This window comes from Panthera onca, chromosome B2, assembly GCF_046562875.1.
Source record: "Panthera onca isolate mPanOnc1 chromosome B2, mPanOnc1 haplotype 2, whole genome shotgun sequence".
Classification (NCBI taxonomy): Eukaryota; Metazoa; Chordata; class Mammalia; order Carnivora; family Felidae; genus Panthera; species Panthera onca.
In genome coordinates this window covers 21,262,436-21,289,236 of record NC_138343.1, presented here as the reverse complement: position 1 = coordinate 21,289,236, position 26,801 = coordinate 21,262,436, and the positions used below count along the sequence as shown (strand labels likewise).

The window sequence follows — 26,801 nt, the reverse complement described above, 5'->3', positions numbered from 1 at the left end:
GATCGGGTACACTTGTTCAAGCTGCCGCTTCCCTGTCTGCGGACTTTCGTGTTTTTGAGGTTTCGAAATCCTTCGTCCCAAACCGTCTGACCACAGCTTAGTTTCCAAGCAGAATAATAGGCTGCATCAAGTGCAAAACACGCATCACGGAAAGATCACCGCGGCTCCAACTTTTAACTTCCCCCAACTCTTTATCAGTTGCTCCCACGTTGAAAATTTGGATTGAGCAGGACTTGTCTTCCAAAACAAACTTGGGAAACTGAGCCAGAGCACACCCGCCGGGAGAGCTCGATGTAGGAAAAAGGGCATTGAGCTTTGCGATTTGCAAAACTTTCCAGAAAGTGCTGGACTTCAGAGCTATGCAGAAGTGATGATATTTGAAAGAGAAGATAGAAGTAGATCTCCTTTGGGAAGAAATCCTACCTCCAAAATGGGTGTTTTTCCTTTGCCAGAATGTAATTGCCTTGAGAAAATAGGAAATTAGTTTCCACTTTGCTCATTTTACAAAGTGGAGACTTCAAAGCCATAAAGAGAGTTGTGGAGTTTGTGTTAACGTTACAGACATACCAAAGACCCCAGCAGGACTGGGCTTTCCTAACCAGCTTCTCCATTCATTCTCCAAAGAGCAGGCATGTGTCTGCATTTTGGCCATGTCAGTGGAAGGGGCAAGATGAGGAAGCGAAATGCCTGGAGTGTCCTTTAGTTATTTGGGCACAAGCTCTATTTCCTACTGCAACGGGAACGACTTTTTCTGTTGCTAAGTGCAGGAGACATAGACCCTGAGGATGCCCCTGGATAATGGACAGTCTTCAGGAACAGAGGCTTATGTGTTCCTATTATGCTGGAAGAAAACGTTCGCAGTACAGAAATGTGACCCTGCCCCATGACAAATGAGGCCGTGGAGGCTCTGAATTTAGCTCACTACTCTCGGATACTTAGGTGGAGCCAGCCCTTGGCATGCACAACTGAACTTGGGTATCCAAACAGGTGGCCAGTATTTAAAGACAGAAGGAACAGAGGTAGGGCAGTGTCTTGGAAGGGGACAGTCACTTCTTTACCCTCAGAGCCCAGCAGAGGAAGGGCCCTGTGAACTTCTTTCATGGTAAAAACGAGTTTCTGAGGACACCCTATGACTAGTTCTGGGACTGGCTGCTTCTCCGGAGTGGAGGTGGGCACTCGGAGGCTCAGCTAGTCCCATCTTGAAACAAGTCTTAATCACCAGGTACTCACTGACTCCCCTGACAGATTCCTTTGAAGGAAGGAAGGTATCGTGTGACATGGGAAGAAATAATTTCTAGGATAAAAATCTGGGTCATCCTACCCAGGACTGTGTGAACTTTTTTTTTTTTTTTAACCCTATTTCTATTAAAAAGAAGGAAACAATTATTATATAATGACGTTTCAATTGTCTACAACTAAGTATCTTCCCCTTGAGGAAAGACAAATCAGAAGAGAGTGTCTCTCGGGGGTGCTCAGAGATCTTAACATAGTCAGTTCCACTGAGACAGTTGAGGGGTTTGTGGAGATTTTAATGGTGTGTACACAGCATAATGAGAATGTATGAACTGTGCTGGACATAGGACCCTTACGTTTGGTGCTGTTCGGTGAATATCTGGTGGTTTCATGATAATCATACTTGGATATCAAGGCAGTTTGCATCTGTGTGGTACTGTGTTTACAGAAATAGTCACACATACTTTGGGTGTAGTCTCAAAAGCTTTATTAAAACCTTTTTCTTTTTAACTAGAAAAAAAAATCACGGAAGTGTAATACTTGGTTCCCTGATCATGCCTCTTCATATGCTTTTCATTCTTTTCAAGAGCCCACATCATTAAGAGGCCCAGAATTTTCCCCTCGAGAGTGAATGTTCACAAATCTGCGTATCGCAGCAGAATGTCCAAGTTCCCAGTTTCCCCCGGTAGCATTATTAAGCTTTCACCAAGTGAGTTTATTATTTGATTACACTTAAACACTTTTATAGCCTTTCTTTACATCTCATTGTCTGGAATTGAAACCTGTACGCTTTTATTTTAACGTCAGTAGTGGTTTGTATAAAGGCGGCCTCTCCGTGTGTCCTCTGAGAGCTCTTCCTTCCTCTCTGGCTGGTGCTGATAAAGGATGCTCTGTGGAATGGTAAAGAGAGCCTCCATGTCTTCATCTTTAATGGGGCAACGTTCTACTCTCAGAGTCTGCTATGATGAGAATAAATGCTGTAATGTATACCCAAGCCCCAGGCTCACATAAGTGTTCGACAAATTGTGGTTCCTTTGCCTCTCTCTTCTCCCTTCGGAAACTTAACCCCCCAGTTCCTTCCGCATGCCCATGAGCATGTGTGTTTACAAAACCAGGAAGAGAGACCTTGACCTTCAACCACGAGGGTACCATAAGCTGCGATCTAAGAACCTGACAGTCTGAGAGCGGTATTTTGTAGAGCAGCTGTGTGCCATACGCCTGAATTTTCTTCTCCTAATTGTGTAAATTCTCATTATTATTTGAACACTGCTTTTGGGGGGCATTGCTTTTTCTGTGGTATTTTTCTGTTTTTTGCGTGGATTTGTGTTTATACCATTTGATGAGAGTCTGTGGTTCTTTTCAGAATTCTTACTTTTACATTTTAGAAATCTGCAAATAGCAAACTACCACTCTGAGAAAAAGAACAGGTCAGAGTGATTTGTCACAGAATTTTATTCCTCCATTAAAATAAAAATCATAAGAAAATAGCAAAGCTGAGAGTTGACCCCTTTCAATTGACAGTCTCTTGTGAAACCTGTTTCATGTTTGACTGACATTCTTTAGAACATTTTCCCTGCTACTTTGTGTTTGTTTTTTCTTTTCTAATACCCCTTAACAATGAGCATAGCTTAATTTTTTTGAAAGAATATTTGAAAAATGTACTTGTGGCTGGTGCTCCCTTTTTATTCGGCATTTTTTCCAGAAGGACCAGGTCAAGTTCAGTTATATCAAAGAGAGCTCACTCGTAAAACTCTGCCATGTGTGGGGATGTGAAAGCCTTTTTCATCCTATCACTGTTTCTCAGATTTATGATATGCTTCATAATTAAGTAGTTCACTATCATTCGGTAGGCTAGATGCTAATGTTTATAATTCAGGCTTTCTTCTGTTTTGGCAGAGGTGGTATTTGTTTTGGAGATTTGAGCAGACACAAAAGAAGTTTCTCTTGAAGGCAGGCACCACGGTGTTCTTGACATATCTCGTTGAAATATTTTGAAAGCTCAGTTGCACCAGGTAAAAGTGGTGAATGGCATCAAATTCTGGAGCATCCGTGCTTGCCTACACTTGAACGAGCTGGCAGTTGTGAGAGCTAGGAATTAGGTCACGGAAGGTAAGGTATGTGCTTGCTGGGGGTAGGATGAGGAGTGGGGGGCTGTCCTCTGCTCCGGACCTCAACACACCCCCTTCTCCCCGCCCACCCTGCCCTCCGCTGATGCCCTGACAATGGGGAACAGATCGTGAGTGTGTGTCCCCACTTACTTGTATAATATCAAAGTAGCAGAGGGGAGGAGGAAAGCAAGCCTGATTGCAAGCGGTAAGAGCACAAACTTAAACCTGTGCCTCGTGCTTTATACCTTGCATTTTTCCGTCTTTGTTTAAATATTTAACCTGTCCAACCTGTTTGGGCTGAACAAGCTGGTGCTAGCAAACATCGAAACGTGCCCACTCACTGTCAAACAGAAAATCACTGTTTTCTGATTTGTTAAGGAAGGTGATTAGCAGCAAATTCTGTCCGTACCGCCCCCCTCAACACATACCCCTACTAAAAAGGGAAGAAGCAGCCCAGAAATCTTCTCACAGGTATTTATCACACTGAATCCCCACTCGCCTGCCCTTGGGCATGTGTGAGTGTGGGTGCACGCACACACACACACACACACATCAAAGAACCTTTTTCTTCTGCTGCTTTCAGGACTTCGGGTTGATGGAGAGCTTGTTGGTCTTCAATGGGGAGAGATTTTGTATTTCCCTTACACCAGAGACTCGGTTGCATAATAGGCATTGGTATGTAACGTCAGCACTTAATTCTTCTTCGTGGTTGTATAACCCAGCTCATTCGAGAGGACTGTTGTAATTTTACAGGCGGGAAAATGGAGGTTTGTGATGTTACAGGTTCAGCTAAGATTGTCAGCCAATCTCGGACCTTCCTTCCCAGGCTCTTTCTCTTCCTGGGCCCCCGTCGATCAGGCAGCATGCCACTGTCCCTTGCAGCACATCGTTTGGTTATTTGTGTCACCTCTGGCAGGCAGAGGCCCGTGTCTACCACATTCATCCCATTTGAGATTCAAGGTGACCCTGAACTTCTGCGGTCATGGACAAGGGGCTGTGTTGCCTGGCTGTTTTTTGCAGGTGACCTTTCTCTTTGGATTCATTTATGTTCATTTTTTTTTTTTCCTCTCTCACATGGGACACAACCTGATCTTGGTACCCTTCTCCTTCTTAGCTGTTTCCCCCTGGCCCCTGAAGAATACATTATGGCATCCCCTAAGTGGTGGTGACTTTCCACCATGCCTCTTCTCTGTACCCACCACCAACAGCTTCCATTTCCCTCTTCGGCATGTGGCGGGCCATCTCAAACAGCCCAGCCTAAGCATTTCCTGTTCCTCTTTTGGAAGAGGCTGAGGAGTAGCGAACAGTGAGTTGGCACTACCTCATTGTGGAGATAGTCATCTCTTCCTCCTCTGCAAAAAGAAAAAGGATATGAATAACTGGGTTCTGCCGTCTTTAAGAAAGAAAGCTAAAGCGAACTCCCTTCGGGGCTGAAGCAAGAAAAGGGTCTGGGTGACCATGTTTCAAGTCAGTGACAGTTAGAATGGGGGATTGCTTTGTCTATGGTTTTTTAGCCCTTTTCTGCGGAAAGGCATTCTCTGCAGGGTGGGGGTGGAGGCAGTGGTGATTGCTTCCCTCAAAGGGAATGGCTCTGGGCTGATGGGGCCATGCTGGGAATGCCAACTTCAGATGGGGCTTCCTTACCTAAGGCCATAGACACAGGAGTCTGTCCTGGGATTGGGGTCTTGGGCCATCTGGGGAGGGGTGGTGGTGGAAGGAATGGAGGGTGTTTAGCCCAGAGAAGGGGAAGAGTACACTACAACATGGCGGCTGCCTGAAATACGTACAGGACTGTCAGGTGGGAAAGCGGTGACTTTCTGCTTATCATTTCCTGGATTAATATAGGGACAGCCCAGGCTGACTAATTGTAGCTTTGCGTGAATGAGAGTTCTCTTTGGGTGAGACAGAGGTCAACACATCCAAACTTTGAGGTCTTTTGTTTGTTTTTAAGGAATCCGTGATTTTATACTGAACTATGCACTGTGTGTCTTTGTGGGTATTATACACAGGTATCCAGGGAGCCAAATAGGGTATGGAGATCATTCTACCAAATAAATTATTTTAGCAAAACAAGGGCAGGCAAAGGGAATAAAAAGTACAAGAGGGTTTAGGGTATACTGATCTAAAGAACCTGGTTAGGAACAAGGTCTAGAATAAAGATTTTGCAGAGGTTGGTATTTATGTACATGGGCCAACCGCCAAGCTCCCCTACACCGTATCTGAACCTCAGGAGAGGAGGAAGGAGCAGTGAAGGGCCCTCTGTTTTCTAAGTAAACCATCAATAACTGGAGACTGTTGTACCTCGACTCTGTTCTGAAGTCAGCGGCTTCCAATATCAGTAGGGAAGTAGGGGAAAAGGAATGTGGTAGCCAGAAGGTTACTTCTCTCCCACCTGAAAGATGGCTGGGAGGTGGGGGACACTCAGGGAAACCTATCCCTCAGGCATGGCAACCCAGCTCTGTCCGTCAAGGAGGAAGTGTTTGTACTGGGTTTTTGCATGACATCAGGATGGAGAAGGAAGTTCCTTCTCTACCACTACAGGAGAACCCAGAGACAGGAGAGCAGCAATTGGGGGTCAGCCAGAACGGTACCCCGGAGTCTGGACTGGGGAGCAGCTGTGGGCCGAGGAGCAGTGGAGGTAGAGTCCAAAGGCAACTGCACTGAGCAACTAGGACCTGAACCTCTAGCACCCCCTGCTTTCAATGGAGATCCCTTAACTTTTCATACAGTTCGATTTCTGCTTACGCTGGCCCCACCCACATGCCAGGCTGCAGTCCGCAGGATGAGAGAGATTCTCCACTTTTGGGGTGCGCGTCCCCCTGCTGCAGGGGAATGGGAGCTTGTGGGAAAAACCCTGACGTGGGATGTGGTCTTTAAAGTCACCGCGCTCATCTGTTTGCCCCTGAGCAGAGGCAGATGCAGCAGGAGGAAACTTCGCGTGAGGACTCAGGCGCACCCTCCTCGAGTCACACTGCCGTTATCGAGGACGTGGTGTGACGTGGGGTGTAGCTGGCCTGCAGGGGGCGGGGAAGGGGTTGTGCAGCATCCGGGCACTTCAGCGAGAGCGTCTCGGGAGCACCGAGAGCAGGCTGCAGCCAGGGTTCCCACAGGCAGCCTGAGGAGCGCCGGGAAACGCCTCTCTGAGATGCACACCTCACGGTAGTTTGACTTATAGACTTTTCTGAAAGTGCTGTCTTCAGTCCACGAGGCTGCTTACACCCACCATCGTCAGATCTTCCTCCACACCCAGGCACAGCTGCCAAGACCTGCCTCCTGGATCAGCATGACTGAACCTGAACAACACCCGGATTACTAGAAGGTGGCTCAGAGGTGGAACCCCACGGGGAGCCGCATGGTTGGTTCCTCGCGGACTGGCACAGGACTGGATGGACTCAGGCGACACTCACAGCTATCCACCCTTAAACTCCTGCCCCGTCCATCAGTTAGGGAGACCTGCTTTTCTTTGGCCTCAAATGTAGGTTGTGGAGCAGGGATGCTTTTGAATCTCATTCATCCCTCTTTCGGTTCTCATAAGACTGTTGGAAAAGCAAAGCGAGCACTGGTAGGAATGGGGAATCTGTAATCAGGCTGCAAAAACCTGTTGGAGCCTGTTGACGCAGTTTGGAGGGCCCCCCTCCCCCCCGCAGGGCTGAGCGCTGTTTGTGTTTGGTTTGTGTTTGGTTTGTGTTGTGTACTGAAAGAGTGACCTTCCTATTAATGCCATTTGCTCAGAGGACCTAATAATTCAGCTCCCGGATTAATGAAACTTACGTAGAAATTAAGCAGGAGAAGTTAGCAAATCCTGGAAAGGTCTAGATCTTGCCTGAACTTTGCACTTCTTCAGGTAAATGAGGCAAATTCTCTAAGAGCAGAGTGTAAACAGTGTCTGAGACCTGCCAAGAGGACACCTTCCACGGGGTGATCCTTCACACTTGTTGAGAGTTTTCCAAAGGGTTTTACCCCCAAAATAATTTTGAGAATGTTAAGTTTCATCATGTTTTTGGTTTATGTGTTTATGCCCGATAAACTTGTGCAGAGTCTGCTGGTATTTTGCAGCGTGAGCCTGGGAGCGGTCTAAGGCTTATATCCAAAAGATGGTGACATCCCAGCCAGGCAGTTAACCAAGCCTGTGACCAGGATGAAGAGTTGAAGAGAATTTAACTGTGATCCGGTGGTTCTCACACTTGAGCAGGCATGAGTACCACCTGGAGGGCTTGTGGAAACCCAGGGTGCTGGACCCTGGCCCAGAGTCTCTGAGTCTGCCTGAGAACTTGTATTTGTAACAGGCTCCTGGCCAATGCCATTGCTCCTGGTTGGAGGACCACAGCTTGAGACCGGCAGTTTTGTCCCCATTTTACAGATGTAGAAACTTGTGGAATCTCCCTGGCTACTGAATGGTAGACCCAGGATATATCTGAACTGTCTCAGTGCTCAAGGCCACCCCCAAGACTTCATTGCCGTCACTTGGTCTCTCTACTGCACCCGAATTTGCTTTATCTTCTTCCCACATTCCTGCTTGCTTCTCAGAGCAAGGCGGTGCTTCAGCGGTAAGAGTGCACCTTCATTTCCAGATCTACAGGCTTAACATACCTAAGAAAGGTTAACAGAAAGTTACTGTATTTGGAGCTGGAAACGAGGAAGTTCAGGGAGGAAGAAAAGGATATGCTTTAGGAATTGGTCTGTCTCCTCTGAGTTCCTAGATTGGCGTTTCAGCTCTGGAATAAGATGTATTTGTTTTAGCCGCGATATATTCAGTATTCTTACCAACAGCCCACCCTAGCTAAAATGGGTCTTCTTACACCTTACGTCTTAGAAAACAAAGGATTATAGGGCACCTGGGTGGCTCAGTCGGTTAAGCTTCCGACTTTGGCTCAAATCATGATCTTACAGTTTGTGAGTTCAAGCCCCATGTCAGGCTCTGTGCTTACAGCTCAAAGCCTGTAGTCTGCTTTGGATTCTGTGTCTCCCTCGCTGTCTGCCCCTCCCCCACTGGCACGCTGTCTCTCAAAAATAAACATTTAAAAAAATTAAGAAAATTACATTTACAAGAATATTTGAGTTGAAAATCAGCCTCCATGTCAAAATTCAAAGTAGGCCCCTATCAGTACTAGAAAGTAGGGAGATTTTTTTTCTACTTAAAAAAATCTGCAATATTTGTTTTTGTTCATTACTATAGAAACCCTCCTAGCCCCCTCCTCACCCCCGGGTGTTATGAATGGAGAAAACTTCACTCGAATCCTTGAAGAATTCTGATAAAATTTTTTCCTTAGACCATGGTGTGGCAGGATTTCTACTATTGAAGTGACATGCCACTGAAGGAAAATTCTAGAATTTTATGCAAAAAGCTTACTGTGAATGTAGATGAAGGTTTGAATGCAGAAACACAGATTAATACCAATAATGGGAGAGATTCATGTGTGTCTTCAGTTTTCATCTTTCAGTGTTTTTTGTTGAAGCACTTTTACTATAACACTGTTTGCTATACGATCTCATATCAAGTTTGTTCACAGTAAACCCTAGTAAGGTAATTAATTGTGACGGTATCTTGGAAGCTGAGGACATGTGTTGTTGTGATATTGCAACTGGACAGGTTTTCTGCTTATACTTCATGCATTCATCTGTCTAGCCATTCGGCCATCTGGCAGGTACTTAGATAGCCACCAGTGCTAGTGCAGAGAAGGAGAGAGACAAGGTTATAATGAAACTTATTTTTTTTAATGTTTATTTTTGAGAGACAGAGAGACCGACTGAGCAGGAGTGGGGGAGGGGCAGAGAGAGAGGGAGACACAGAATCTGAAGCAGGCTCCAGGCTCTATACTGTCAAGACAGAGGCTGAGGCAGGGCTCAAACCCATGACCCATGGGATCATGATCTGAGCCGAAGTCAGACACTTAACAGACTGAGCCACCCAGGCACCCTGAAACTTATTTTCAATGGAAGCCAAGGAGATGGTCAAACAAGTTGAAATACATGGTATTTTCAGTTTCTGGTATGTTCTGTGAGGAAGGTAAAACTGGGTAGTGGGCTCGAGGGCCTCTGCATGAATGGGGTAGGACACTTGCCGTGAAACTTGAATGACCCGCACCAGCCCTAGAGTTCTGGGGTGGAGCAGCCCTGTGACCAGACTAGTTGAATGAGTTTGAGGAACCCAGAGAGAGCTAGTGTGTCTGAAAGGGCCTTGGGGTCAGAATATGCCGCCAACATATGAGGTCTGAGAAATGGGCACAGGCCAGATTTAATTCTAGGAATGGAGCTGTCAGAGGCATTCAAGCAGTGGAGTGGTATGATATGATCCATGTTTTAGACACTCACTCTGGCTGCTGTGTAGAGAAGGCACAGGAGAAGGGCAAGAGGGAAATCAGGGAGGTCACTTTAAAATATAAGACCAGCAGATGGAAAATCCTGTAGAAGTGTTTTTGCAACACATCTATCCATGTGTTACACATGAATCCTTGTGCATAAATCTGTGCACATTTGTTCAATTCTTCAAGACAAATTTCTAGCAGTGGAAATACTTGGAGAAAGGGCACACATATTTAAAATTCTGCTCCCTGTTGCTCAGCTGCTTTGTAGAAAGGTTGTTACCATTTTTACTCCCCTCAGCAATGCGTGAGAGACGCAGTTTGCTGAACCACACCAAGACTGCATATTTCTCATCCCTGCCACTCTGGAAAATGAAAAGACAACTGCTCAAAAGATGTAAATTAAGGGCACCTGGGTGGCTCAGTCGGTTGAATGTTTAACTCCCATTTTGGCTCAGATTATGATCTGAGGATCATGGGATCAAACCCCACGTTGGGCTCCATGCTGAGTGTGGAGCCTGCCAGGGATGCTCTCTCTCCCTCTGCTTCTCCCCAGCTCTCTCACTCTCTCTCTCAAAAAACAAAACAAAAAAGAAGACGTAATCCTCAAGTGTAGCGTGGTGGAGACATGCCTCGATGGCAGTTTGAGTGACAAAGTCACAGGGATCTTAGTTGGAAGTGAGGGTGTGACATCACCGAACCCTCACACCACATCAATTGCCATTCCTTCCGATCCAACATGGCACAGAGGATGTCCGCACACCGGAGCGCATCCCAGGGTTAGTAGTGACCAGTATCAGTCAACAGAGTTGAGAGCAGAGCCTGAGGGAGCCCACTGAAGGAGCTGGCATTGTCCAGTGTGGGGAAGAGAAACTTTGGAGAAACACTGCAGTCGTGAATATTTGAAGAGCTGCCATCTAGAAGAGAATGTAGACCAATTCGATATTGCCCTGGGAGGATAGATGGACGTTTAAAAGAAGGATGGGATTTTTGACTCAACATGGGAAAGATGGCTGTAACAATTAGCATCGCTAAAAAACAGAGAAGTCCTGGTTGGCGGCAAGTGTTCGAGCAGAATGAAATGGTGATCTCTCCAGCCGAGTGGGAGGCTGGAGAGAGAGCATCTCAATTCCCCGCCAGTTCTGAGAGCATCTCGACTCCCCGCCAGTTCTGAGAGCATCTCAACTCCCCACCAGTTCTGAGGCCCGTTGTTGTTTACTGATCCTCAGGGTACATGGAAATGAGAAAAACAAACCCAAGCCTTCTAAAGAAGAGATGCAGGCTTGCCCCTCCCCGCCCCCAGCCTTCCTCTCTTGGCCACGCTCTGTGGGGAAGAGGCCATTACTGGCTCCTGTTGGTGACACGCCCCACTTCCTGTGAGTGTTCAGGAGGAAGTGGACAGTTAATGTTGCCACTCCTGCTATTAGAGGCCAGGGCAGAAGGGAAGGGGTCAGGTTAGGGAGAGTCTTAACTGCAGATCACATCCAACTTCAGAAATGGCTGAAGCTCCCCAGCTCTGACAGCTGAACTACTGACTGAATGGAGTTTATGAGCCCACAGCTGTTGGTCACCTTGTTGGCTGAATGGGCAGATTGGAAACTCCCCATGTCTTGTCAACCAGAGGTGTAACCCTGGAATAAAGGAGCACACTTGAGCTTTGAACCTGCGGCTCCAACGGGCTCAGTCCTCAGTCGGAGAACTGGAGTGGGTCGATGTGTTCAGCAAAGGTGTACTCGCCACCAAGCCCTTGAGACTGCTTTGATCTGGTCTCCTCTTCCTGCCTGTAGCAGCAGTGCAGTTCAAGGGCAGCCCCAGTTTTTCAGAATAAGACAGAGGCAGAACCGGAGGTGGGGAATGATCTGTTTCTGACCAGTGGCCCCTTCATTTTCCTGTTGACGTTTGGCTAGAGCTCAGTACCAACTGCTAGGCCTTGGGCTGTGGTCACTCAGGGAGGAGGTGTCCAGGGTCAGGCTGGAGCCCTGAGGTGCCTTCTGGTGGTCCAGAATGCAAATCAAAGGCTTGGCCTTAGGAGGCAGTCTAGGGGGCAAAGCTCAGACTGTGAAGCCAGCACACCTGGGTCTGTCCTGGTTGGAGGGTCCCGGGCATGTCAGCTTCTCCACACCTCACCAGCCTCCTCTGCAAAGTAGAAATGAGAATCTGTAAACTTCCCACCAGATAGGTTCTCACCACGTGCCCACTACTGTCCCTCATCCTCTGCTCTGTGAAAACTGCTTCCGTCACAAATCTCAGATCTGGATAATAAGGGTCACTCTGTAAATGTGCGGATCATATGATAAAAAAGGTGGAGCTCAGCTAGTGAGCCACCTACAGTTAGTTGTCAGTCTCAGATTTCCAGTATTCTCTGTGGTTTTTTGTGGCCTCGTGTTACCGGGCACAAGTAACCTGTCAGCTGTAGAGAAGGTATTCGTTTTTAAATTAATTTTGAGTGATTTATTGAAAGGGTTTGGTACTCATTTACATATCTTCGTATTTTTCATACTTCCTTAGTTCTTAGGTGCTTTAACACATTTTTTTACACTTCTAGAATTGGAATATGCGATACAGTAAATATCAAAAGAAACTTGCCAGCCCTTTCCTTTTTTCCTCTCAATGCTGATAGTAAGTGATGGTCTCTAAATCACAGTCACCTTGGAATGAGGGAGGAGGGCTACTTAGGACAGGGCTATTGGTAGGAGCGCCTGGGTGGCTCAGTCTGGTAAGCTTCGGACTTAAGCCCAGGTCACAGTCTCACAGTCTGTGAGTTCAAGCCCCACGTCAGGCTCTGTGCTGATGGCTCAGAGCCTGGAGTCTACTTCGGATTCTGTGTCTCCCTCTCTGCCCCTCCACTGCTTGCACGTGCTCACTCGCTCTCTCTCTTTCTCAAATATAAATAAACATTAAAAAAAAAAAAAAAGGACAGGGCAGTTGGTTCCCCAGAACTTTCCTGAGGCTTTATGTGACCAAGAATTAATAATAAATCATCCTTTCCTGATAATCTTAGCAAGGAATTATGTGGACATGGGCATGATGCTTGTCTGTGTGCTTTTCCATTTTCTCCTGTTAGATCTGCTTACTCCGCCACACTGACATCCCCCAGCCCCCACCCAGAGAACAGAGGCTGGGCCTGAGGCCCATCTTCTCCGAGGCTAGGCCATATCTAGCCTGCTGGTGGATGGCTCTGTGGGCTGGGGGATAGACGGTCAGGGGTGAGTGTGGGGGCCCTCCACCTCCTAGAGTATGTGTATAGAACCGGAACAGGAGGCACCCAGGGTCTCACCCCCACACACCCAGAGAAAAGAGGATTCACAGGTAGTGTGGGGCAGGGTTGTGGGGGGGTGGGCACGCACTCAGCCACATCACTGCACTGTGGGCCCACATGCCTTCATTGCTGCCACTGCTGGGGGTTCACAGGCTGCTTAGCCTTGTCCTCCCCCGGCCTGTCCCCTCTGAAGAAGGCACAGCCCAGAGGAGCTGAGCTGAGTTGTACTTCTTTCTAGAGTTGTGACCAGACCACGTATGAAAGCTTTGCCATCTTTCCCATTTCCTAAGTGCTTCCCTAGTAAGATAATCCTGTGAAAAGAGCTGTTTCTAAAAAGCTGGTCTCCATTCTTCCATCTGGCACAGTTTAACCCCAAAGATGATGATGGTGGTGACGATTGTCATTAGGAAAACCAAACCCTTGATGTCACAGAGTAAGGAAATTGAGACTGACTGTCTTTTTGTAATCTCTTTCTCTCCTTATAGGCCTTGGGACCTTGTCCATAGGGTATTTGTTTTAGAACTGGATAAAGTAAGGTCATTTAAATCAGGTCACCTATAAAGCTCCCTTTTTGGAGCAGAGGTACAGACTATGTGTAATGCTTTCTTACATGTGTGTTCCTGGCCCTGCAGATGTCAGGATTGCAACATGCAATTTACTCAACCCATTGCCCCTGCTACTCTCACAATCCATAAATCCATGTAATATCATGAACGACACAGAAAGTCTTTCCGGTTCACTCCAGACATTCGTGTGTTAGCACTTCTCAAATTTGACCCCCAGCGTGCCTCTGAAAGCAGAAGAGAACACATACCACTGGCATTTGTGAGGTGGCAGATGCAGAATGATGGCTTGATTTAGGAGCTGGCCAGATCTGGGAGTTCTTTATTCTGTAGCATTGTGTGTCCGAAAAGAGTACCTTTTGTCTGAACAAGCAGACCTGGCAAATCGGATGGTCTTTTATCTCATTAGCATCCGTGAAGTTCACGAACGTCTTCCAGCAGACCTCAAAGCACTGAACACCATTTTTGGATAGCACTTGTGAGAGCTTCAAGGAGGGGTTCAGGGAGATGATATAAAGCTTTGAAAAGAGAGAAATCACTGTATAAATTACACCCCATACCTTAAAGAAAATGTAGATACCAACCCCTAAATGTATAATACCAAAAGTTAAAAAAAAAAATAAGCCAACTCGGTTTTTTGCTAAATCACATTGTGTGTACGTGTGTTTGTTCTTTCCAGACATATGAAGATTCATGAGAAGGACCCTAACAGTGCTACAGCTACGGCGCCCCCATCCCCACTGAAGCGCAGGCGGCTGTCCTCCAAGAGGAAGCTGAGTCATGATGCCGAGTCAGAGAAAGAAGACCCAGCACCTGCTAAAAAGGTTCTCACTGCTCCCGGCACAGATGTGCCTAACCACTGGACTCCTGGCAGAAATACCTCTGCCTTTATTTTCACAGTCTGGGGACTTGGCAGACATCCATCCTAAGCTTTTAACCTGTGTTTTCCCACACTGTTTTATAAGGTGTCTGCAGGAAAGAGTACCCTTGTGCACTTCTCTGTGGGTCCCCCTACCTGAGCCCCAAGAGAAGAAGAGCGTGTTTCGTAGCTCTGTGCTTTTTTGTTTCTCCAGCTGGAGTGGAAGCTTCATACGTATTAGGGGCTCTTGTCCTCACTCTTTGATTCTCTGTAGCTGTCAGATACTAGGTGCTCCATAAACGTTTATTGAATGGATGAGTGGGTTGAAGGTGGATGGATGGGAGCGTTCAGTGAGTGTTGTGTGAATAACGGACTGTCAGTAGCATCCTTAATCCCTAGGAAGGAAGCCTCCTTTTCCTTTTAGATTTGGATTGAGTATTGGCTTCTCTTCTGAAGCGGACCCACGTGGGAGACCACCTTCCTGACTTCACTTTTTTCCCTTTCCCCAAGATGGTAGAAGATGGGCAGGCGGGTGATCTGGAGAAGGTGGACGAAGTGTTTCACTGCCCAATATGTTTCAAGGAGTTCGTTTGCAAGTATGGACTGGAGACCCACATGGAGACCCACTCAGATAACCCACTAAGGTAGGAGAAAGAGTGGGACACAGCTGTACTCTGGAAAGCTCTTTTTCCTTCTGTTTCTTTCTGGCCTATGACCTGTCTTTATTCCCCAGTCCTCCAAACTGGGCTAATGGGATTTAACTTGAGTTTGATGACAGCAAGGCAGCTAGTAAGAAAGGTGGATGGTGCAGGGAAGAAACCAGGCTGAGAAGTGTCAGAAGGAAGAAGTGGCTGTAGCCACAGGGTGTGTTCACTGCACTTCCATTTCGCTGCTGGGAGGGCCCTTGGAGCCTTTGCTGAGAGTCCACTGTGCACAGGGTGCCCCGTCACAGGGGGCTTTTGAGCATCAGGCACATTGTCTGTAACACAAAAGGTGTTGCAGCCCAAGTGATTGTTAGCTTGTGCAACAGTGTGGTAAGGACGGAAGGGCATGCCAGGTGCTCGTCCATGTTTCAACTGGATTGGTAGCACAGAAACCTGAGAAAGCAGTTTGGGGTAAGAGGAGTTCTGTTCTGCTTCGTGCAAGACACTCAGCCTAACGTGAAGGCTGTCACAGTAAGATAGTGAGACATGATTGTTCTGCTGTTCTGGGTTCCATTTTTGGTCTTTGCTGGCTCCAGCTTTCCTGGTTCCTTGCTTGCCCAAGCAGAGAAGGTGATAGGAGTTCCAGCAGTGTTCAGGGCAGGGCCGGGGACAAGGTGGACTTGGCCTTCCTTCCCTATCTTCTCGGAGAACTTCTTCATCAGGAAGAAAGTCCTGTGTTCTCCGTGACAGGTCTGGAACGTTTTCCTACAGAATTGCCACTTTTAAAATGCTACTGCCACGGTTTCTGAGCATTGAAAAGAACCAGGTGCCATAGGGGCACTAGAAGACTTGGAAGCTGTGGCCTGCAAGGCACAGCCGAAGGTTCACCCAGAGCGGAGGCGAGCGCCTCTGTGCCCGCAGCTCTGGGCTTCAGAAGGCAGCTTGGGAGTATGGAAATCTGGACACCTGTCTGACTCACCGACCTATGGGCCAGATTTCCTTCCTCAGGACAAGGCATTTGGGTGTGATTTGGGAGTTCAGAAGTCTGACCAGGTTGAAGGCTTCTGTGTTGTAGGAAAAGCCTAACCCTATGGCGGCTTAAAGCCACATCAGACGATTACACTTAATCACATCAGCTTGACATTTTTTCCATTAGGGGGAAAGAAGAATCCATGAAAAGTTTAAACTGCTGAGCAGTTGAAGTGCTACAAAATGTCTTTTCATAACTCCCCCGTCTTGGGGAATTGCAGACCGCGTAGGAGAGGGCAGGGACTGGTGGTCAGAACCCCTGGACCCCATCCTACTCACATGGGGCCTGGATCAGCTATATTTGAACCTTGAAGGAGAGCTGGACCAGGTAGTCCCTGTGTTCCCTTTCCGGCCTTAAATTCTAGGGGTTGGTCTCTTTAACAGCTGTTCTTTTGTCTACCAAGAAAAAGCACTTGGCTCTTCCTTTTGCAGGCCCTCTGGTCCTGAGAGATTTGGGAACGTTAATGGTTTCATTAGCATCCGCAGCATCCCCAGGATGTGGGCTTGTGGTAGGTGGTGAATATTGAAATAGTTTTCTCAACCGAGGACCTGAGCAAACAGAGGAGAAGTGACCAGACAGGCGAGTCGTGGGCAGAGGCAGCAGACAGCACGTGGGACCCCGCCCCCCACCCCACGTTGCTGCCGGATAGCCATGCGAGCTGGCACGACAGAGGGAACACAGTGCCTGTCTCTGAGCTCCTCTGTGTGTTTTGTTTCACTTCATGCTTTAGTCTGGGATCATAGTTCATCTTCGGAACTACCCGTTTGTCCCCTTACAGATAATTCTATCCTACAGGAAAAATAATTTGAGTGTCACGAAAGATTTTTGAGCAGCTGGAGCCTGTACAGCACCACGTATAGCAGTGATAGAGGACTCTCTAGTGTCCCCTTCTCACATGGTGGCCTGGATGAGGGAGTGGGTTCCCCTGCAGCGGGGCCCTCTGGACAAGCACTTGCCCCAGGGACAGGCTGGGCCTGCTATTCAGAGGTGGGGACGGGCCCTGCGTTGGACACTGGTTGTCCTGTTCTGCACAGTTTGGTGGGCAATTCACTTGCCGTGACTGCAAGGCCAACAGGGCAGATGATCTGTGAAGTTGAGCCTCAAGTCCTGCCTATTTTCCTCGCCTACTCAGGAATAATGCCCTTTGTCTGGAGAGGGGTTGACTGGAGTTGCTCGGTAGCCTGGCTGGGCCTCAGCCCCTTCTGGCAGCCTTCCACCCCACGGGAGCCCCCAGACGCTGTGCCCACAGCGCATCCATTGTGGGGAGGCGGGTGGTGAGCAAGCCATCCCCCAACTAGTGGCTGTTGTTGTGCGGGGTGGGGCTTGCATCTGGAAACCAAAGGGACTTGATTACAGAACACAGTTAATTTCCCTTTTCTCCTCTCTGCTCTCCTGTTCCACATAATAGCCTGCTATCAGAGGAGGCCATGGGGGCAGGCATGAGCCGGCAGGGCCCAGCCAGGCAGTGAACTGTGACAGTAGCCGGTGGGAGAGGCTGCTTGTTAACCCAGAGCTAAAATAGACACCAACTCCATTTGCAAACCCCAAAGGCAGCAGAACCACAGTGGGATGCTACCAGTTCAAACAGAAAGTTTATAACTCAAAACAGCTGTTGGTTTCTTGCTCTTCTGCCCTCACCCCCTCCACCCCCCAAAGCTGGCCAGGTGCCTGTTATCCCTTAATAAAAAGTGTTGGAGATCCAAACCCGTGTAACTGCTGAGGCCGTTCTCCCTTCCTCTGTGTTTCAAATTAATGAAGTGTGTGTTAGCATTGAGCAAAGGGAAGACAGGGAGCTGCTGGTAGCCATTCTAGCTCTTCGTGCTGAGCATTGCTTGTGCCCAGACATGACCAACAGTAAATCCACATCCTCCTAGACAAGGAGGGCTTATTGAGAGCTGGCATTTGGAATCAGGGGTGAGGGACAGTACTTTAAACGTTCTAGTGGTCACATTTTAAAAAGTAAAAAGAGGGTACCTCAGTCGGTTAAGCATCCAGCTTCAGCTCAGGCCATGATCTCACGGTTCGTGGCTTTAGGCCCCGCATCGGGCTCTGTGCTGATAGCTCGGAGCCTGGAGCCTGCTTCGGATTCTGTGTCTCTGTCTGTCCCTCCTCCGCTCATGTTCTCTCTCTCTCTCTCTCTCTCTCTCTCTCAAAATAAACAAACACTTATTTAAAAAAGGTAAAAAGAAGTAGGCAAGATTAATCATGTTTCTTTGTTCATTATACCAGTGATACCAAAATATAACATCAACACGTAATCAGTATAAAAATTGTCAGGGATGTATTTTACCTTCCTCTTTACATACAAGGCCTGTGCAGTTCAGTGAGTGAGGTGCAGTAACAGCCCATCTCAGTTTGAACCAGCCACATTTCAGGGGCACAGCAACCCACCACACAGGTGTAGGTCCAGGACAAGCCCACCTACGGCAGGGAGGGCACTGAGGCAGCAGCTTGGCTGTAAAGACCCCTGGGCTTGTGTCTGAATGACTTGTCTCAGGCTGGCGGGGGCTGGGCCAGGAGGGTTGACAGCTGGGTGGTTACCATGGCTCTGTGACTGCTGCCAAGGGCAAAATATAGCAAAACTTATTGTATAATCTTACGTGGCTTCTCGATTAAAGGTCGGGTGGTGAATAATTTTTAAATTATTTTAGTTAAAACATATCCAAATGATTGAGTGTTTCTTGTGTGCCAGGCACTCCACCAGACTTGAAGGAAAAAATACAATGATGTTAGAGACAGGGCCCCTCCAGGGCCAGTCAGGAAACAAGTAAATGGGAAGTTCTAAAACAAAGCGAAAGGGATACACTCAGGGCCATGAAGGGCACAAGCTGCCTATTGTCGAAGCAGAGGGAGCCTGATCCAGTTAGTGTAAAGCTTCCCTTGACATTTTGCACTGGATGTTGTGACACTTCACTGTGTCCTGTAGGTGGAGGCTCTCCTCCGTCTGATCAAATTATTGATCTTGATTGTCAGTAAGAAAAGTTTTAAGGCGATGCCCTTAAATCTATGTCAAGAATTAGTATGTGGGGAACACAGTGGGCTCTGACAGGTTCACCCTTCCGGCTGCATGAGAGCTTGTCCCGCATCTGCACGATGAGGATAAGTGATGTTACAGGCACGCAGGCCAGGCTGAAAGCCACCCCCTTCATCTTAGTGGTGGAGGGAGGTGCCAGAACCTTCTTTCTTCTGCATTCTCAAGTGTTCCAAGGAATGTTTGGCTCCCTTCACCGCACCACCCTCCCCATACACACCCCCATCACCTACAGGGAGCCCCTAAAGACTAATTCACATGGCATTGGGCCCACACTTAAATGTAATCCTAAAAATAGGGAAAAGGGTATAAAAAGTATTCATCAGCATCTTGTACTTAAGACTCCCAGGGGTCCATGGCTTGGCCAAGTGGAGGCAGCTTTGAAATGGTGCCGGGGGCTGAGTGAGGAGGCAGGGGACATGTCCCCCTGGCCAACCTGGAAGTCGGAGGCACCTTTGTCAGGACCCCCTCTCCACCCTGCCAGAGGGGCCTCCCCACGACTTGGGCTATTCAGAGCCAAGGCGGCCACCGGCTTCTGCACTTAACCTGCCCACGATGAAGTGCCTCTGACCCGCCCTGACTTCACGCCATGCTGGTTGGTTGAACCATCCGGGCAGGGTGTCGGGACGCAGTGTGCAGTCTGGCAGATTCCTGGGTGTGGGGAGGGCAAGCCGCCACCCGCCAGCCACCGGCCAGGGCCCTGTCACAGGGCCCTCACTGTTGCTCCCAGCAACTGGGAGAGATTAGTGCAGCTGTTGGATGTCAGTTCTCTGGCTGGACGGGAGGGAGGGCGGGGAAGGGTGGGCACCAGGGCAGGAATGTCTGAACCGGGTGGGGCTCCAAGGAGAGGTTGTTTGCACTTACCCCTTCTTGCCTCTGGAGACAGAGCAGGAAAAAATGGAGCATGAAATCCCTTTTAAGAAGGAATGTCAGTCTCTCGGCTAAAACAATGTAATGGGCAAGAAATTCAGTATATCAAGGAAGTAGCCAGGGTGAGCTGAGTGTTCTCAGCAAGGTATCTCACAGGTTCTGATGACAAGGGCCGGGCCCTCTGGCTGCTCAGGGAGTATTAGTGGCAGGGAAGGCTCACAGGTGAGCCCCTGTCTGGTGTCCAGACATTAAGATTGTGCCATGGGTTGTAGAAGGAGCTGAGGGCATCTGCAAATCACTGTCCTCTGAACAGAAGCATAGCAAAGTGGAGTTAAGCTGACTAGCTCCATCCAGCCCAGCCTGCTACCTGGCATCTCCCTGGCCCCCCGGGCGAGCCGACGCTGTTTGCCCATCTGGAAAATGCATTTGAGGACTTGTGGCGAGGATGAAGGGGGCAAGCCAGTCCTCAGACTGCAACAGACATGGAATGGGTATCCCATTCCTAGGAAATTGAAGAGTCAAATTCCAGGGCTTCTCCCAGGTACTATTTATAATTGACAGAAAACATAAAAGCAGTTTGTCTTCTAGTCTTTATTGTTACAAAGAGCTGCTTTTTTCTAGTTCTGCTTTCGTAAAGATTGGGAAGCTGAATGGCTGTTTAAATTTGGTTTGAGTCCTACCTACCAAATTTTGTAATCCAACTGTGAAAGCCAGACAGAAGCTTGAAGGAACTTGACGGAAGCTTGAAGGTTCCTTAAATAGTGGAACCACACATCATTTTCCTTAGATTGTTGGGGAGGCCTGAGAGTTCTGAAGAAAGGTGTTTCCTAATGTTTGAGATTTGCCGAAGCAGTTTTTCCAAAATATGTTTGGCATAGTAAATATATGTTTTCCCCCCTTAACTGCCATGATGGTAGATGTGATACTGGTGTACAGGGGAGACGCCTGGAGGGGGCGCTGCTTATCTCTTTCACCTGCTCTTGAGCTTTCGGTTGACTTCAGAGCTCTCTTCTTGGCCCAGAGAGTTGTGGTCACCGGATGAGTACAGCACTACTGTAGCAGGCACTGGGAGGAGCTAATTTCCCAATTGTTTAGCCACATGATTTGGGGGTTTTGTTTTAAAGCTTCTCTGTGGCCTCGCTCTCCACTTCTGTAAGTCCCGTTGCTGATACATTTGCCTTCAGATTTACCTTGGCTTGACTCTTCATCTTTGAAAGGTGCGCATGCTTCCTTCTCATCTTAAGTACTTTGGAAACCCGCTCCAGAGAGCGTGGACACATTGCTAATTTCAGGGCTGGTGTCCTTAATGGTGAGACCTATTCCTTTTTTTTTTTTTTAAGTTTATTTACTTTTGAGAGAGAGAGAGAAAGAGCACAGGTAGGTGAGGGGCAGAGAGAGAGGGAAACACAGAACTGGAAGCAGGCTCCAGGCTCTGAGCTGTCAGCACAGACCCCAACACAGGGCTCGAACTCACAAATCGCAAGATCATGACCTGAACGGAAGTCGGACACTTAACTGACTGAGCCACCCAGGCGCCCCAGGTGAGAGCTATTCCTGATGTGTAACTGTTGGCTCTGCTGTGAGCCTTCCAAACCGCTGGCTTTGTTTAGGGCTTCCTCCGTTCCCTACCCAGAATGCCCAGACTGTAGTAGCACTTTTGTCACACTGCATTTCTACCCTAGCACAGGCTTACGTATAGTTTTCTTTGAAGAAATAAATAAGAAGGAAGGCTGTAGTGTCTTCTTACAAGGGCGTGTGTTATAAAAGAACTGATATCGGGGTGCCTGAGTGGCTCAGCCAGTTAAGCATCCAACTTGGGCCCAAGTCATGATCTCACAGTTAATGTGTGTCTTTGCTGTCAGCATGGAGTCTGCTTCAGATTCTCTCTCTCTCTCTCTCTCTCTCTCTCTGTCTTTCTCTCTCTCAAAATAAATACTAAAAACTAAATAAATAGATAAGTAAATAAATAAAATAACTGATACCACGGTGTTCTGCCTCATTACCACAGGCACACTGTGACAGGGGTCAGTCCTCAATTTGGTGATTGAAAATTCTGACTTTTGTCTTTTTAAGACTGGTGGTGGATGTGGGTATGAATAAGAGCATTCATTTTCATTAAAGTCCTTTGAGAATTAAAAGGACAGCCAGTCCCCTCAGCTAACGAAGGAGAGTATTTCCTTGACCTGCTGGAGCTGGCTTGTTCTGTCCTTGCCTTGCTGTCTGTGTGCCTGTGACAGCCAGGGGCAGGGGCTGAGCTGTGGCTGGAGGGGTTGGGTCTCTGTGTGGCTTCAAGACCAGTGCAGTTAGTTCACTGTTCCTGTGAGACTCAGGCTTCTCCGACTGTGCTCCGAATGTGCTCTGTCCAGGCCCGCCAAGGCCAGGGCCAGTGTGCTGTGTAATTTTGCTTATTTGCTTAACTTCTGAAGGAGAAGGGACAAGAAGGGCTGTGGATAAAGTACATATTGAAGGCTCTGTGTGGTTGCCGTGCAGCCCTCCAGCCCCCGGGGCCACAGTGGAAACTTAGCTCACAGCACCCCCACATGCTGCTGGGAGGCATTTCACTCCCTTAAGACCCCCCACCCCAGCCCCCTCCTATCTGTGCTTCGCACCTACCCATACCCTCCGGTGACCTTGCAAGCGGTGCTAAGGAAGGTGGGGGGAGCAGATAAGCTGCAGGCTTTGTGCCTCTTGCCTCTGCTGTTACGAGGCCGTGACTGCATGCCCCGAACCATAGCTCTTGCCTTGCTGCCCGACCCTAACACAGCCGTGGGGCCCCCACCCCAGGAGTAGGAGCCGCCGTGACTGAGCAGCTCTGTGGGAGGCTGGTCCGTCATAGGTGACAAAGTGAGAATGGTAAAATCTCCAGTATTCTGAATTCAGGTTTCTTTCTTATGGAAGCATATGCTGTCATGTGCTGGAATTCACGTGTTTTCTGGGTGAAATTGGCTCTGGTGAACTGCATTGGGGTGCAGAAACACCATTTCTGCAAGCAGAATGATTGGGGGCTCACATACAGGTGTGTATGGGTGTGCGTGTGTAAGCTGAGGGTGGGCCGAATGTCTGTATGGGCATTCATTCCTGTTTGATGTGTAACCTCACCTTGTCCTTGGGAGTTTTTTCCACTGATGAGTTTTTGTTTCCCTTCGAGTAATTTATTTCAGTATGTGATTTTAAAAGAATAAAACATTTAAAGGAGGGTTTTAATTTTTTGTTGTTTATTTTTTTGAGAGAGAGCATGCCTGTGTGCGTGCAAGTGTGGGAGGGGCAGAGAGGGGCTCTGTCAGCACAGACCCTGACTTGGGGCTTGAACTCACAAACCATGAGATCATGACCTGGGCCAAAATCAAGAGTTGGACACTTAACTGAGCCACACAGGTGCCACCCAAAAAGAGAAACTTTTGTTTTTAGAAGTATCAATGGAGTTCTGTTAGCATCTTTTTTTCTTTTTTTCCAGAGGGGCAGAAAGAGAGAGGTGCACAAGTGAGCAAGGGGCAGAGAGAGAGAGAAGCGGGGCTCACCCAAAGTGGGGCTTGTGTTTTACCTAAGGCTCATGCTCACCCAATGTGAGACACAAACGCAGGAACTGTGACATCATGACTTGAGCCAAAGTCAGATGCTTAATGACTGAGCCACCCAGGCACCCTGTTAGAATTTTTCAATCCTATAACTGGAGGGGCACCTGGGTAGCTGAGTCAGTTGAGTGTCCAACTTCAGCCCAGGGCATGATCCTGTGATTCATGATTCCGAGCCTTGCGTCAGGCTCTGTGCTGACAGCTCAGGGTCTGAAGCCTGCTTCAGATTCTGTGTCTCCCTCTCACTCTGCCCCTCCCCCGCCTGCACTCTCTCTCTGTCTCCCCAAAATAAATAAACTTTAAAAACAAATTTTTTTTAATTAAGTTTTTAAAAAAAGCCATCTCAATTTGTAAGATTTCCCTCAGGCACATTGTCAAAATCACACGCAAGATGAAACTGCCCTACAACAGTCCTTGGTCCTAGGATGATTAAAGTACAGCCCTATTCCTTCTGAACGTTTTGCAATGGTATGGTCCATGAGTACCTGGAGTACCATCCAGGGCAGGATTGAGAGATCCCACAAGCGGGGATGAAGGGAGAGTTGCGGGGACCACCTGACCAATGGCTGTGGTCTTAATGAAGACTGGCAAGCCCAAGTGAGGTTAGCAAATACCCCAAGATCAGAGCCTGCAACAAGCAGCATTGCCCACAGATTGACAGTGACCTCCATTGTCCTTGAAGAGCTCTTTAGAAATACAGTTGCAAAGTGTTTTTTCCCCCAGGGGCCTTGGGAAGGCTGGTTGAACCGGAGTGTCTCTGGCTGACAAAGACCCGTCCAAATGTTTCTGGGTGATGGTTTTCCACACTGGTTTTATTTAAGGTCTGCCAACAGGTGCCAAGCATAAGATGGGAGGCAATGTTTTTCTGTGGGGTTTTATTTTCTTCCTTTTAACTAGCCTCACAATATGCTTCTGGTTTCAAAGCAGATTTTTTTTTTCCTCTGCCACTTTCCCGCCGCTTGTTTGCGAGATGACATTCTGTATCTTTTCAGAAGTGAAATAGTAGTGCCTTGATTGAATCCCATGAAAACAGAGGTGTGAAATTGTGGATGTGGGCCTTGTTTAGGTCTTACTTAGAAGGCTCTTGGTGCTCGTGCAGGCTGGGATGACATGTGCTTCTCTTCTGAGCTGTGGCCCTGGGAGCAGGAGTGGAGGCCCGGGGTTGTGGGGGGGGGGGGCAGGAGTGGGGGCCGTGAGGGGGAGCAGGTGGCAACCAGGAAGGACATGCATTTCTCCTGTGAGTCTCAAGATGAAACAGAAGCAGTGGAGACAATGGTGGAGTTCTTGAAAATGAAGAGAGAGAACACATCCTTTGCAATTAAAATTCATTTTCCCTGCATTCTCATGTTAGCTAGAGTGGCCAGGAAATGGGCTACTCCTGATGGTTCTTGTTCCTAGCAGTGTACGATAATGGTTAAATAGCACCTTGCAGGTTCCCAAGCATTTGGTTCTCCGTCACTGATAGTAGCTCTAAAAATGCCCATTTTACAGATGAGAAAACAGAGGCCCAGAGAAGGATGGGGAAGAGCTCTCAAGGCTTGTGGCATCAAATGTCCTTAGACTCTCACTTAATTCTCACTATACTAAGAAGGTCATGAGGAGGCAGATTCCTGTCTCAGGCCTGTTTGGGAAATTCTGCCCAGCTGGCAGCCAAAATGCAGATGAAATGAGTGGTCCAAGGTCACACGACCTCCACTTCCCCTCCCCCACTGTCCCTGATCCCTGAGCCCATCCCATACCACTCCCCAGGTACCTTACACGGGGGAGGACACAGAGCATGTGGTCAGTGCTGGTTGTCAGCCATGTATTTATTGAGCACCTACTATGTGTGAAACTAACCCAGATGCCAGAGATGGGAGGGGTTTGAAAGTGAACGAGAGAATGAAGGAAGGGATAGACGTATGAGAGATAAGTGAAGAAAATGGTATCCTTGAAAACTCACAGCTGTGATAGAAGTGCAGTAAATTCTAATTGTCACATTACGAGACACTCTACTCCCTTGTAGAAAACTGACTTCTGTTGCCCCTCACACTGAATTTTCTTTTTTTTTTAAATTTTTTTTTTTAACGTTTATTTGTTATTGAGAGACAGAAAGTGAGGGGGGAGGGGGGCAGAGAGAGAGGGAGACACAGAATCCGAAACAGGCTCCAGGCTCTGAGCTGTCGGCGCAGAGCCCGACACAGGGCTCGAACTCACAGACTGAGAGATCGTGACCTGAGCCGAAGTCGGTCGCTTAACCCACTGAGCCACTCAGGTGCCCCCACACTGAATTTTCATAGCAGGCATCACACTGATGCAGTAGACTCAGGGAGGGTATTCAGAAAGGTCTCTGGAGTAGAAGAAAAAAATGATAGACCTTTTATCTAACCCTTTAAAAATGTTTATTTTTGTATTTTGTGACTTACCTGACATGTGCAAATACCTACACATAACACGCACGCACACACATTTGTGTGTTAAACAACAAACGGATAAGGGTACATGCTCAAAAACTTTCTACTTACCAGGCGTCGTACAGCTTGCAAAGTTTGCAGCCCAGTTCTCAGGCTCACCTGCTCACCTTTTGCAGTCGACTTGCATGATACCAAGAGTCAGTATTATTTATACCCAGCCTGTTTATGTCAGTAATACTTGCGATCATTTCCTATAATCAATAGAATTTTGTATAAGCTTGTGAAATTTTTTTATAAGCATAATCTGTGTGAGGGGCGTGTGGGTGGCTCAGTCGGTTAAGTGTCCAACTTTGGCTCAGGTCTTGATCTCATGGTTCGTGACTTCGAGCCTCACATCAAGCTCTATGCTGTCAGCACAGAGCCAGCTTTGGATCCTCTGTCCCCACCCCCACCCCCGCCCCTCCTCCACTTGCACACGCTCTCTCTTTCTCTTTCAAAAATAAACACCAAAAAAAAAAAAAGAATAATCTCTGTGAAAGCTAAGTTGGGCTGTCTTGTTTGTGGTCCAGATTAGACAGATACTTTTTTAAATTGCTGTCAAATTTAGGGTAGGCGAGACATCTGTGAGCAGTTGAGAGAAATAATCATAAAAGCCTAAAAGGATCATAAATCCTAAAAGAATTCTGCTTTAGCTTGATATGCAAAAATCTAAGTTCTTGCTCTGCCTCAAAGAGTCTAAAACTGCGTATCAAAGATGTTGAATGGGGAGCATGATTCGCGCCCTAACAAACACATGGAACTTCTCTGGGTGCAGCTGGACTCAAACACAAGCCCTTGGAGAGTGAATGTGGGATCGGTTACTGCTCTTTATGTCCCTGAAGATTGCAGCAAACACAGAATTAGCGAATGTTAAATGTTGTTCCTAGAGGAAACACAG

The 26,801-nt window shown here is 47.8% G+C and overlaps 1 protein-coding gene across 7 annotated transcripts in view; it reads left to right on the top strand.

Annotated features, from left to right (window-relative positions):
* RREB1 (ras responsive element binding protein 1) overlaps window positions 1–26,801 on the top strand; it is a 182,769-nt gene that overhangs the window by 130,657 nt on the left and 25,311 nt on the right. For all 7 annotated transcript variants that reach the window (XM_060614871.2, XM_060614874.2, XM_060614875.2 and 4 more), the window contains 2 exons: window positions 14,145–14,289; window positions 14,835–14,968. In XM_060614871.2, coding sequence (XP_060470854.1) covers window positions 14,145–14,289; window positions 14,835–14,968 — 279 coding nt within the window. The remainder of the gene's footprint in view (window positions 1–14,144; window positions 14,290–14,834; window positions 14,969–26,801) is intronic.